The sequence below is a fragment of the Microplitis mediator genome, chromosome 9, assembly GCF_029852145.1.
Source record: "Microplitis mediator isolate UGA2020A chromosome 9, iyMicMedi2.1, whole genome shotgun sequence".
Lineage (NCBI taxonomy): Eukaryota > Metazoa > Arthropoda > Insecta > Hymenoptera > Braconidae > Microplitis > Microplitis mediator.
The window spans coordinates 4,510,562-4,524,412 of NC_079977.1; the positions used below are offsets into that span (position 1 = coordinate 4,510,562).

The 13,851-nt window shown below is 28.8% G+C and overlaps 4 protein-coding genes across 4 annotated transcripts; all 4 read right to left on the reverse strand.

Annotated features, from left to right (window-relative positions):
* Nucleotides 1-1,650: 1,650 nt before the first annotated feature.
* LOC130674993 (ankyrin-1-like) lies at nt 1,651-2,964 on the reverse strand. Its single transcript, XM_057480450.1, has one exon. It carries the CDS (start codon nt 2,962-2,964, stop codon nt 1,651-1,653), a length of 1,314 nt encoding a protein of 437 aa, XP_057336433.1.
* Nucleotides 2,965-4,873: 1,909 nt separating this feature from the next.
* LOC130674994 (alpha-latrocrustotoxin-Lt1a-like) lies at nt 4,874-6,196 on the reverse strand. The gene has a single exon (XM_057480451.1). It carries the CDS (start codon nt 6,194-6,196, stop codon nt 4,874-4,876), a length of 1,323 nt encoding a protein of 440 aa, XP_057336434.1.
* A 936-nt stretch (nt 6,197-7,132) lies between these two features.
* Nucleotides 7,133-8,434, reverse strand: LOC130674995 (putative ankyrin repeat protein RBE_0220). The gene has a single exon (XM_057480452.1). The coding sequence runs from the start codon at nt 8,432-8,434 to the stop codon at nt 7,133-7,135; it is 1,302 nt and encodes a 433-aa protein (XP_057336435.1).
* Nucleotides 8,435-11,546: 3,112 nt separating this feature from the next.
* On the reverse strand, nt 11,547-12,872 carry LOC130674997 (putative ankyrin repeat protein RBE_0317). The gene has a single exon (XM_057480453.1). The coding sequence runs from the start codon at nt 12,870-12,872 to the stop codon at nt 11,547-11,549; it is 1,326 nt and encodes a 441-aa protein (XP_057336436.1).
* Between the last annotated feature and the right edge of the window lie 979 nt (nt 12,873-13,851).

A 13,851-nucleotide genomic window follows, 5' to 3' on the forward strand; every position in this document is an offset into this window, starting at 1 on the left:
AATATCTGCTCCATGATCTAATAATAACTGCAAAATATTTATGTTTGGGGCCTTTACTGCGTGATGGATTTGATCGAATCTACTGTCATCATATTCATTGACATCCGCGCCAATTTCTATTAATAATGAGACCATTTCCAAGTTGTTATTCTTGACAGCCATATGCAGTAACGACTGATCACATTTTAATCCAAAATTTTTGTGCTCAACAATAAGTTCTGCGATCTCAATATTGTTTCGCTCAACTGCTAACTTAATCGGTGATTTATTATATTTAATATTGTTATAACGTATTGTAGCCCCGTGTTCCAGAAGAATTTTGAAAATTGTCGTGTTGTTGTTCTTGACGGCTATCTGAAGAGGTGACAGGACTTCAAGGTCGCTGTTAACTTTTGCATTTTCCCGCAATAAATATGCCATCATTTCTACTTGATTTTCTTTAACGGCAGCAGAAAGTAGTTGATGCCCATTATCCGTCAGTGGACAAGATGATAAACCAAAGTCTTCTATTATGTCTATTGCTTCTAGCGTTTCTCCTTCATTTATCGAATTTAATATGCAGAAATATTTTTGCCAGTTATCCATGTTTAATTTATTTATATTTAACTTCTCGGCACTGAATTATTTATTATTTTTTTTTATTCCCTGATTAAAAAAAATGATTAAAAATGATTTCACACGTTAAATGTCCATAAGAGACAGGATTAGAAATGATTTGAAGGATTAAAAAGTATTTAAAATGATTAAAAAACAAATCATTTTAAATACTTTTTAATCATTTTTTTTGATCAGGGTTGAAAACTGCGTGTAACTTACGATCGCAATTATTGTCAAATAACGTACAAGTACTTGTAATTTCAACCAGCGTGATCTGTAATAAAATGGCGTGTGAAGGCAGAATATTAAAGCCTAATTTTCATAAATTTTTATGGATGATTGTAGCGGATGTGAGTCAATTTGTAATTTTTAAATAAGTGAATTTAACAATTGAAATAATGAAATTTTAAAAAAGGAGGGTGCTGATTTTTAAATTATCTGATGCACGTTTTTTAATTTACTGTCATTTTACTTGTTTATTCAAAAATTGGAAATTAACAATCGTCAGCTGAATTCACAATCATTATGTTTTTGGCTCATGAAAAAGAAAGTTGTGTTAAGGTGTTGTCGAGTTTTCTAGGTGGCTCTTACGCATCTTCCGACGGTAAAAAAAAATTTTTAAAAATGTATTTGAACTTTGGTAAATGTAAGAAAATTATGATCACGAGGTTAGCAGACTATTAGTAATTTTTTATTTTTGTTCACAACAATTTAATTCAAAAATAAGAAAAAACTAAAAATATGCAGATGCAGAAAATTGAAAAAATTACAGGTGCAATTTTTGAAATATTTTTTTTATAATTCATTGTTTTAAAAAAAAAAAAAGAAATTATTAGACGTCGGCTAACTTCAGTATTTTTGTTTTTGTAACTGATTTGTTCTAAACAAAAATCGAAAAATTGTTAATTATCGACTAACTTTAGGATCATATATTTGATCTAAAAATATAATTATAGAATTAATAAAACAATTCAAATAAACGAGGCAGAAAAAAAAGCAAAACCCATTAAAAGTGAATAATTAATAATTTATTACGACATATTTATTTTACAATTAATTATCTTGCTCGAACACGCGCAAAAAATGTTTTAAATCCTTATTATCTAAACATTCAAATACATTATCGACGGCATCAGACAACAATTTAGATGCAACCGGAAAAAGATTATGAAAAACTTTAGTACTTTTATCTAAAAAATTTTTCCTTACTAATCCTTTCGAAAAGCGAAGTTTTATCACCGATCCATAAATCGGAAATAGATCTGTAATATCACTAGAAAGTATGAACGTCTCATGATCTTTATTTTTTGCATAAGCAGCTAAATCATGACTATTTTTGCTCAAAATATTATGAAGCGAAAGCCCCGAGTTAGGTATTTTTTCCGTGATAATTTCCCACATTTCTAGCTCACATATTTTTTTATAATCATCCACCGGTTTTTCTTCAAGAAGGGAAGACAAGAACATGTTAATGTTATCAGATAGAGGTGCATTTCGACTTCTTAATTTTACAATATGTTTAATAATGCTTTTTTTGTGATTCGAAATACTGTGTTCATCAATACTATAACCACCAACACGATGAGGAATAGGTGGAAGATATTTATGGATATCAAGACTATTTATGTCTGCATCATTATCAAGGAGAATATCCAATTTTCTTTTATTCTGTATTTTGCCAAACATAGACAGTTCAAAAAAATCAGATCTTGAAAAATATGCGCTATCCGATTGCTTTAGAACCAAACAAACTGGAGTCTCTCCATATTTATTTTTAGCATTAATATCTGCCCCATAATCTAATAATAATTTCAAAATATCATAGTTTTGGGCCTTTACTGCGTGATGGATTGGTGCTGATCTGTCGTCATCATATTCATTGACATCCACACCAATTTCTAATAATAATGAGACCATTGCGAAGTTGTTATTTCTGACAGCCATATGCAGTAAAAACTTATCAGATTTTTTTCCAAAATTTTTGTGCTCAACGATAAGTCTTACGATCTCAATATTGTTGCGCTCGACTGCAAACTTAATTGGTGATTTATTGTTATGAATATTGTTATCACTTATTTTAGCCCCGTGTTCCAGAAGCATTTTGAAAATTGTCGTGTTGTTGTTCATGGAGGCTATCTGAAGAGGTGACAAGACTTTATGGTCGCTGTTAACTTTTACATTTTTCCGCAATAAATATGCCACCATTTCTAATTGATCTTTTTCAACGGCAGCAGTAAGTAGTTGATACCCATCATCCGACAGTGGACAAGATGAGACACCAAATTCGTCTATTATGTCTATTGCTTTTCGCGTATTTTCTTTTTTTATCGAATTTAATATGCCGAAATATCTTCGCCAGTCATCCATGTTTAATTTATTTATATTTAACTTCTCGGCACTTAATTATTTATTATTTTTTATTATTGACACCTGCGTATAACTTACGAACGCAATAAATGTCAAATAATGTACAAGTACTTGTAATTTTAACCAGCGTGCTCTGTAATAAAATGGCGTGTGAAGGCAGAATATTTAAGCCTAATTTTCATAAATTTGTATGAGTGAATGTAGCGGATGTGAGACAATTTGTAACTTTTAAATAAATAAATTAAATAATTGAAATAATGAAATTTAAAAAAACGCGGGTGCTAATTTTTAAATTCTCTGATGCGCGTTTTTTAATTTTTTTCTACTGACATTTTATTTGTTTATTTAAAAATTGGAAATTGATAATCGTCATCTGCATTCACACTCATTATGTTTTTGGTCCCATGAAAACGAAAGTTACGTTTGGGTGTTGTCGGGTTTCCTAGGTAGCGCTTGCGCATTTTCCGACTGTAAAAGATTTTGGAACTTTATTTGAATTTTTTTTAAACTTTTGAAAATATAAAAAAAAATATGATCCTGATGTTAGCAAACAACTAGAAATTTTATGAGTGTGAATGTAGCAGACGTCTGACAAATTTAAAATTATTAATAAATTGAGTAAATAATTAATAATATAAAATTTTAAAAAAATGCGCATTCAAAAAGTGTTGTTATCAATAAGTGCATTTTTTATAATTATTATTTTTTTAATTATTTACTCTATTTCTTTATAAATTTAAATTTGTCTGATGTCTGCTACATTCACACTCATAGTAATTTTTGGAAATTTTTCATAGTAATTTAATTTAAAAATAAGAAAAAACGAAAAATATGCAGATAAAGAAAATCAAAAAAATTATAAGTGCAATTTTTGAAATATTTTTTTTTTATAATTTATCGTTTTTAAAAAAATTCAAAAATTATTCTGATGGCTATTCTAATTTTTTTTTTTAATCTGATGCATCTGGATCATCGTTATTATTATTTCTCTTGGTGCAGATCAATTTTTCAAATTTTTGAATAATCAAATAAAATTTAAGTCGAATAAAAAACAAAAACTATGTATGTAAATAATTGAAAAATAAGTACGTGCATTTTATAAAATTTCATTATTCTAATTAATTAATTTATTTATTTTAAATGTATAAATTATCGCGTGTCTGCTGCAGCCGCACTCATATCTTTTTTAAGTTTTCAAAACGATGACTTATAAAAAAAATATGTCAAAAAATTGCACCTGCAGTTTTTTTAATTTTCTACATGTGCATATTTTTAGTTTTTCTTTTTTTTGTAAATGATTTGTTGAGGATAAATCTGAAAATTTATAATTGTCTACTAACTTTAGATCATCAAAAAAAATTTCAAACATTGAAATGATTCTGAAGTAAGCCGACGTCTAATAATTTTTGGTTTTTATTTCAAAATGATAAATTGTTTTAAAAAATTTCACTTATAGTTTTTTTAATTTTCTACTTGTGCATATTTTCAGTTTTGTTTTTTTGCAACAGATTTGGTAAAAAAAAAATCCAGTAATTTTTAATTGATTGTCTGCTAACTTCATCAGGATCAATGGTGGTAAAGTTAGCGGACATCTGACAATTTTTAAAACTTTTGAAATAATAAATTAAAATGTTTATAAAATAAAAATAAAAAAATGCATTCTTAGAAAATTCAAAATTCAGTACATGCATTTTTTTAAATTTTATTATTTTAATTGTTTAATTTTTTTATATGCAATTAAAAAATTGTCGTATATCAGCAACATTTACACTCGTTCAGGATCATACATTTGAACTATAAATATAATTATTAAATTTATAAAACAATTCAAATAAACGAGGCAGAAAAAAAAGTAAAACCAATTAAAAGTAAATAATTCATAATATATTACGACATACATATTTTACAATTAATTATCTTGCTGGAACAAGTGCAAGAAATGTCTTAAATCAATATTATCTAAACATTTAAATACATCATCGACACCATCGGACAACAATTTAGACGCAACGGGAAAAAGATTATGAAAAACTTGAGTACTTTTTTCTAGTAAATTTTTCCTTGCTAATCCTTTCAAAAAGCGGAGTTTTATCGCCGATCCATAAATCGGAAATCGTCGCGAAACTTCATCCGAAAATATGAACGTCTCATGATTTTTATTTTTTGCATAAGCAGCTAAAACATTATAATTTTCGCTCAAAATATTATGAAGCGAAATCCCCGAGTTTGCTATTTTTTCCGTGATTATTTTCGACATTTCTAGCTCACATATTTTTGTATAATTATCAAACGGTAGGTATTCCACAAGAGAAGACAATAAAATATCATTGTTTATAGATAGGGGTACATTTAGACTTTTTAATTTAACAATTTGTTTAATTATACATTTCAATGTTTCCAAATTATCGTTATCAAAATTGTGATCAATTCGTGTGCCATTAACAAAAACAGAAAATATATGTTTCTTCCTGATTTCAAGAACATGTATGTCTGCATCATTTTCTAGAAGAGTACTTAATATATTATTACTTTTTCCGTCAGAAAAATACGGTCCAGGAACAAATCGACGTATTTTATCATCAGATAAGATATACCCATACTTTAGAATTATAAAAACTGGAGTTTCTCTGAATTCATTTTTAGCATTAACATCTGCTCCATGTGCTAATAATAATTGCAAAGTATCATTGTTGTAGGCCATTACTGCGTAATGAATTGGAGCTGATCTGTTTTCTTCATATTCATTGACATCCACACCAATTTCTAATAATAATGAGACCATTGCCAAGTTGTTATTCTTGACAGCCGTGCACAGTAATGACTGATCATATTTTTTTCCAAAATTTTTGTGTTCAACGATAAGTCTTACGATCTCAATATTGTTGCGCTCAACTGCTAACTTAATTGGTGATTTATTGTACTTAATATTTTTATTACTTATTTTAGTCCCGTGTTCCAGAAGCATTTTGAAAATTATCGTGTTGTTGTTCATGGCGGCAAACTGAAGAGGTGACAAGACATCACGATCGCTGTTAACTTTCGCATTTTTCCGCAATAAATATGCCACCATTTCTACTTGATCTTTTCCAACAGCAGCAGTAAGTAGTTGATTCCCATCATCCAACAATGGACAGAATGATAAACCAAATTCGTCTATCATGTCTCTTACTTTTTGCGTATTTCCTTTTTTTATTGAATCTATCATGTAGAAATATTTTTGCCGGTCATCCATGATTAATTTATTTATATTTAACTTCCCGTACTTAATTATTTTTTATTTTTTATTATTGAAAACTGCGAGTAACTTACGAGCGCAACTTATGTCAACTAACGTACAAGTACTTGTAATTTTAACCAACGTGACTTTTATTAAAATGGAGTGTGAAGGCAGTGTATTTAAGCCTAATTTTCATAAATTTTTATGAGTGATTGTAGCGACTGTGAGTCAATTTGTAATTTTTAAATAAGTGAATTTAATAATTGAAATAATAAAATTAATAAAATGGCGGGTACTGATTTTTAAATTATCTGATGCGCGTTTTTGAATTTTGTTCTACTGATATTTTTCTTGTTTATTTCAAAATTGGAAATTGATAATCGTCAGCTGCATTCACACTCATTATGTTTTTGGTCCCATGAAAACGAAAGTTACGTTTGGGTGTTGTCGGGTTTCCTTGGTGGCACGTGCGTACTTTCCGACTGTAAAGGAAAATTTTTGAAACTTTATTTGAACTTTTTTTAAACTTTTGAAAATGTAAGAAAAATACGATCCTAAAGTTAGCAGACAATTAGTAATTTTCGGATTTTTCTCACAACAATTCAATTTAAAAATAAGAAAAAACTAAAAATATGCTGATGTAGAAAATTAAAAAAATTATAGGTGCAATTTTAAAAATATTTTTTTTATAATTTATTGTTTAAAAGAAAAAAAAAATTAGACGTGGGCAAACTTCAGTCTTATTTTATTCTGTAACTGAGTTGCTCTTAACAAAAATTCGAAAATTGTTAATTGTCTACTGACTTCAAAATCACATATTTGATTTAAAAATATAATTATAAAATTAATAAAACAATTCAAGTAAACGAGGCAGAAAAAAAAGTAAAACCCATTAAAAGTAAATAATTCATACTTTATTACGACATACTAATTTTACAATCAATTATCTTGTTAGAACTTGCGCAGAAAATGTCTTAAATCATTATTATCTAAACATTCAAATACATTATCGACAGCATAAGACAACAATTTAGACGCAACGGGAAAATGGCTATGAAAAACTTGAGTACTTTTTTCTAGTAAATTTTTCCTCGCTAATCCTTTCGAAAAGCGAAGTTTTATCACCGATCCATAAATCGGAAATCGTCGTGAAACTTCATCCGAAAATATGAACGTCTCATAATTTTTATTTTTTGCATACACAGCTAAAACATTACTATTTTTGCTCAAAATATTATGAAGCGAAATCCCCGAGTTTGGTATTTTTTCCGTGATAATTTCCGACATTTCTAGCTCACATATTTTTTTATAATCATCTACCGGTTTGTCTTCAAGAAGAGAAGATAAGAACATGTTATTGTTATCAGATAGAGGTGCATTTCGAGTTCTTAATTTTACAATATGTTTAATAATGCTTTTTTTGTGATTCGAAGTACTGTTTTCAACAATACCATTAAGACCAATACGATGAGGAATAGGTGAGATATATTTATGGATATCAAGACCATTTATGTTTGCATCATTATCTAGGAGAATATCCAATGTACTTTTATACTGTGTAGTGCTAAGCATAGACATTCTATAAAGATCAGAAGTTACATAATATCTTCTATCCGATTGCTTTAGAACCAAACAAACTGGAGTATCTCCATCTTTATTTTTAGCATTAATATCTGCTCCACAATCCAATAATAATTGCAAAATATCATTGTAGCGAGCCTTTACTGCGTGATGGATTGGAGCTGATCTGCTGTCGTCATATTCATTGACATCCGCACAAATTTCTAATAATAATGAGACCATTTCCAAGTTGGTATACTTGACAGCTGTATGCAGTAACGACTGATCACATTTTAATCCAAAGTTTTTGTGCTTAACAATAAGTCTTGCGATCTCAACATTGCTGTGCTCAACTGCTAACTTAATTGGTGCCTTATTCTTATAAATATTGTTATAATTTATTTTAGCCCCGCGTTCCAGAAGCATTTTGAAAATTGTCGTGTTTTTGTTCTTGGCGGCTATCTGAAGAGGTGACAGGACTTCACGGTCGCTGTTAACTTTTACATTTTTCCGCAATAAATATGCCACCATTTCTACTTGATTTTTTCCAACGGCAGCAGTAAGTAGTGGATACCCTCGATCTAACATTGGACAGAATGATAAACCAAATTTCTCTATCATGTATCTTACTTTTTGCGTATTTCCTTTTTTCATTGAATCTATCATGTAGAAATATTTTTGCCGGTCATCCATGATTAATTTATTTTTATTTAATTTCCCGTCACTTAATTATTTTTTATTTTTTATCACTGAAAACTGCGAGTAACTTACGAACGCAACTATTGTCAACTAACGTACAAGTACTTGCAATAACCAGCGTGACTTGTAATAAAATGGCGTGTGAAGGCAGGGTATTTAAGCCTAATTTTCATAAATTTTGTATGAGTGAATGTAGCGGATTTGAGACAATTTGTAACTTTTAAATAAATTAATTTAATAGTTGAAATAGTGGAATTTTAAAAAAGGCGGGTGCTGAATTTAAAATTATCTGATGCGCGTTTTTTAATTTTGTTTTACTGACATTTTATTTGTTTATTTAAAAATTGGAAAAAGATAATCGTCAGCTGCATTCACACTCATGTTTTTGGTCCCATGAAAACGAAAGTTACGTTTGGGTGTTGTCGAGTTTTCTAGGTGGCTCTTGCGCATCTTCCGACGGTAAAAAAAAATGTTTGAAAATTTATTTGAACTTTGGAAAATGTAAGAAAATTATGATCCCGAAGTTAGCAGAATATTAGTAATATTTTTATTTTTTTTTTCAACAATTTAATTTAAAAATAAGAAAAAACTTTAAATATGCAGATGTAGAAAATTGAAAAAATTACAGGTGCAATTTTTTAAATATTTTTTTTATAATTTTTCGTTTTTAAAAAAACAAAAAAAAAGAAATTATTAGACGTCGGCTAACTTCAGTATTATTTTTTTTTGTGACTGATTTGTTCTAAACAAAAATCCAAAAATTGTTAATTGTCGACTAATTTCAGGATCATATATTTGATCTAAAAATATAATTATAAAATTAATAAAACAATTCAAATAAACGAGGCAGAAAAAAAAAGTACATAATTAATAATTTATTACAACATATTTATTTTACAATTAATCATCTTGCTCGAACACGCTCAAAAAATGTTTTAAATCATTATTATCTAAACATTCAAATACATTATCAACGGCATCAGACAACAATTTAGACGCAACGGGAAAAAGATCATGAAAAATTGTAGTACTTTTTTCCAGTAAATTTTTCCTTGCTAATCCTTTCGAAAAGCGAATTTTTATCACCGATCCATAAATCGGAAATCGATCTGAAATATCAGTTGAAAGTATGAACGTCTCATGATTTTTATTTTTTGCATAAGCAGCTAAAACATTACTATTTTTGTTCAAAATATTATGAAGCGAAAGCCCCGAGTTTGGTATTTTTTTCGTGATAATTTTCGACATTTCTAGCTCACACTTTTTTTTATAATCATCCACCGGTTTTTCTTCAAGAAGAGAAGAAAAGAACATGTTAATGTTATCAGATAGAGGTGCATTTCGACTTTTTAATTTTACAATATGTTTAATTATGCTTTGTTTGTGATTCGAAATACTGTGTTCATCCCTACTATAACCACCAACACGATGAGGAATAGGTGGAAGATATTTATGGATATCAAGACCATTTATGACTGCATCATTATTTAGAAGAATATCCAATTTTCTTTCATTCACTATTTTGCCAAAGATAGACCGTTCAAAAAAATCAGATCTTGAAAAATATGCGCTATCCGATTGCTTTAGAACCAAACAAACTGGAGTATCTCCATCTATATTGTTAGCATTAATATCTGCTCCATGATCTAATAATAATTGCAAAATATTTGTGTTGCGGTTCATTACTGCGTGATGAATTGGAGCTGATCTATCGTCATCATATTCATTGACATCCGCACCAATTTCTAATAATAACGAGACCATTGTCAAGTTGTTTTTCTTGATAGCCATATGCAGTAACGACTGATCACATTTTAATCCAAAATTTTTGTGCTCAACAATAAGTCTTGCGATGTCAATATTGTTTTGCTCAACTGCTAACTTCATTGGTGATTCATTATATTTAATATTTTTATAATCTATTGTAGCCCCGTGTTCCAGAAGAATTTTGAAAATTGACGTATTTTTGTTCTTGGTGGCTATCTGAAGAGGTGACAGGGCATAACAATTGCTGTTAACTGTTTTCAACGGCAGCAGTAAGTAGTTGATGCCCATTATCCGTCAGTGGACAAGATGATAAACCAAAGTCTTGTATTATGTCTATTGCTTCTGGCGGTTCTCCATTATTTATCAAATTTAATATGCAGAAATATTTTTGCCAGTTATCCATGTTTAATTTATTTATATTTAACTTCTCGGCACTTAATTATTTATTATTTTTTTTTTTATTGAAAACTGCGTGTAACTTACGAACGCAACTATTGTCAACTAACGTTTAAGTACTTGTAATTCTAATCAGTGTGCTCTGTCATCAAATGGAATGTGAAGGCAGAATATTTAAGCCTAATTTTCATAAATTTGTATGATTGAATGTAGCGGATGTGAGACAATTTGTAACTTTTAAATAAATAAATTAAGTAATTGAAATAATAAAATTTAAAAAACGCGGGTGCTGATTTTTCAATTATCTGATGCGCGTTTTTGAATTTTGTTTTACTGATATTGTTCTTGTTTATTTAAAAATTGGAAATTGACAATCGTCAGCTGCAGTCATACTCGTTATGTTTTTGGCGCCATGAAAAAGAAAGTTGCGTTCGCGTTCGGGTGTTGTCGAGTTTTCTAGGTGGCTCTTGCGCATCTCCCGACAGTAAAAAAAAGTTTTTAAAACTTTTTTGAACTTTTTTTAAACTTTTGAAAATGAAGAAAAATACGATCCTGAAGTTGGCAGACAATTAGTAATTTCCGGATTTTTCTCACAACAATTCAATTAAAAAATAAGAAAAAAATATAAATATGTTGATGAAGAAAATTAAAAAAATTATAGGTGCAACTTTTTAAATATATTTTTTTTACAATTTATTGTTTAAAAGAAAAAAAAAAATTAGACGTCGGCAAACTTCAGTCTTATTTTTTTCTGTAACTGATTTGTTATCAACAACAATCCGGTAGTTGTTAATTGTTCACTCACTTCAAAATCACATATTTGATCTAAAAATATAATTATAAAATTAATAAAACAATTCAAATAAACGAGGCAGAAAAAAAAAAAGTAAAACCCATTGAAAGTAAATAATTCATAATTTATTACAACATACATATTTTACAATTAATTATCTTGTTGGAACATGCGCAAAAAATGTCTTAAATCATTATTATCAAAACATTTAAATACATCATCGACGGCAACAGACAACAATGTAGACGCAACGGGAAAAAGATTATGAAAAACTTGAGTACTTTTTTCTAGTAAAGTTTTCCTTGCTAATCCTTTCGAAAATCGAAGTTTTATCGCCGATTCATAAATCGGAAATCGTCGTGAAACTTCATCCGAAAATATGAACGTCTCATGATTTTTATTTTTTGCATACGCAGCTAAAACATTACTATTTTTGCTCAAAATATTATGAAGCGAAAGCCCTGAGTTTGGTATTTTTTCCGTGATAATTTTCGACATTTCTAGCTCACACATTTTTTTATAATCATCCAACGGTTTGTCTTCAAGAACAATAGACAAGAACATGTTAATGTCATCAGATAGAGGTGCATGTCGACTTCTTAATTTTACAATCTGTTTAATAATGTTTTTTTTGTTTTTCGAAATACTGTTGCCACGAAGACTATTAGTATAAAAATTCATGCTAACACAATGAGGAATAGGTAGGAGATAGTTAAGGATATCAAGACCATTTATGTCTGCATCATTATCTAGGAGAATATCCAATTTTCTTTTATTCTGTGTATTGCCAAGGATAGACACTTCAAAATTATTAGAACTTGAAAAAAATACGCTATCCGATTGCTGTAGAACCAAACAAACTGGAGTATCTCCATATTTATTTTTAGCATTAATATCTGCTCCATAATTTAATAATAATTGCAAAATATCATTGTGGTGGCCCATTAATGCGTAATGAATTGGAGCTGATCTGTTGTCATCATATTCATTGACATCCGCACCAATTTTTAATAATAATGAGACCATTTCCAAGTTGTTTTTCTTGATAGCCATGTGCAGTAACGACTGATCACATTTTAATCCAAAATTTTTGTGCTCAACAATAAGTCTTGCGATCTCAATATTGTTGTAATCAACTGCTAACTTAATTGGTGATTTATTGTTATGAATATTGTTATCACTTATTTTAGCCCCGTGTTTCAGAAGAATTTTGAAAATTATCGTGTTGTTGTTCTTGGCGGCTATCTGAAGAGGTGACAGGACTTCACGGCCGCTGTTAACTTTGACATTTTTCCGCAATAAATATGCCACCATTTCTACTTTATCTTTTTCAACGGCAGCAGTAAGTAGTCGATACCCATCATCCCACAACGGCGAGAATGATAAACCAAATTCCTCTATCATGTCTTTTACTTTCTGCGTGTCTCCTTTTTTTATTGAATTTATCATGTCGAAATATTTTTGCACGTCATCCATGATTAATTTATTTATATTTAACTTCCCGGCACTTAATTATTTATTTTTTTTTATTATTGAAAACTGTGTGTAACTTACGAACGCAATTAATGTCAACTAACCTACAAGTACTTGCAATAACCAGCGTGACTTGTAATAAAATGGAGTGTGAAGGCAGGGTATTTAAGCCTAATTTTCATAAATTTTTATGAGTGATTGTAGCGGATGTGAGACAATTTGTAATTTTTAAATAAGTGAATTTAATAATTGAAATAATGAAATTTTAAAAAATGCGGGTGCTAATTTTTAAATTCTCTGATGCGCGTTTTTTAATTTTGTTTTACTGACATTTTATTTGTTTATTTAAAAATTGGAAAAAGATAATCGTCAGCTGCATTCACACTCATGTTTTTGGTCCCATGAAAACTAAAGTTACGTTTGGGTGTTGTCGAGTTTTCTAGGTGGCTCTTGCGCATCTTCCGACGGTAAAAAAAAATTTTTGAAAATTTATTTGAACTTTGGAAAATGTAAGAAAATTATGATTCCGAGGTTAGCAGACTATTAGTAATTTTTTGATTTTTTTTTCCACAACAATTTAATTTAAAAATAAGAAAAAACTTAAAATATGTTGATGTAGAAAATTGAAAAAATTACAGGTGCAATTTTTTAAATATTTTTTTTTTTTATAATTTATCGACTTTCAAAAAATTCAAAAATTATTCTGATGGCTATTCTATTTTTTTTTTTTTTAATCTGATGCATCTGGATCATCGTTATTATTATTTCTCTTGGTGCAGATAGTGCGATATAGTTTTATGTTTTTTTTCAACAAAATAATTGGTAACATTTAGTCAATTATGAATTTAAAATTTACATATTTGTTTTCTTTGAAATTTTTTATTTATAATTTCACTTAGTATACACGTGAAAATTATTCAAGTTAGACTCCATATTTAAAACTAAAAACTAAAAGATTAAAGGATGTTATATTTATAGACGT

What these genes read in the sequence shown, in the direction of transcription:
- LOC130674993 (XM_057480450.1), bottom strand. Translation starts at nt 2,964, where the DNA reads ATGGATGACTGGCGAAGATATTTCGGCATATTAAATTCGATAAAAAAA.
- LOC130674994 (XM_057480451.1), bottom strand. Translation starts at nt 6,196, where the DNA reads ATGGATGACCGGCAAAAATATTTCTACATGATAGATTCAATAAAAAAA.
- LOC130674995 (XM_057480452.1), bottom strand. Translation starts at nt 8,434, where the DNA reads ATGGATGACCGGCAAAAATATTTCTACATGATAGATTCAATGAAAAAA.
- LOC130674997 (XM_057480453.1), bottom strand. Translation starts at nt 12,872, where the DNA reads ATGGATGACGTGCAAAAATATTTCGACATGATAAATTCAATAAAAAAA.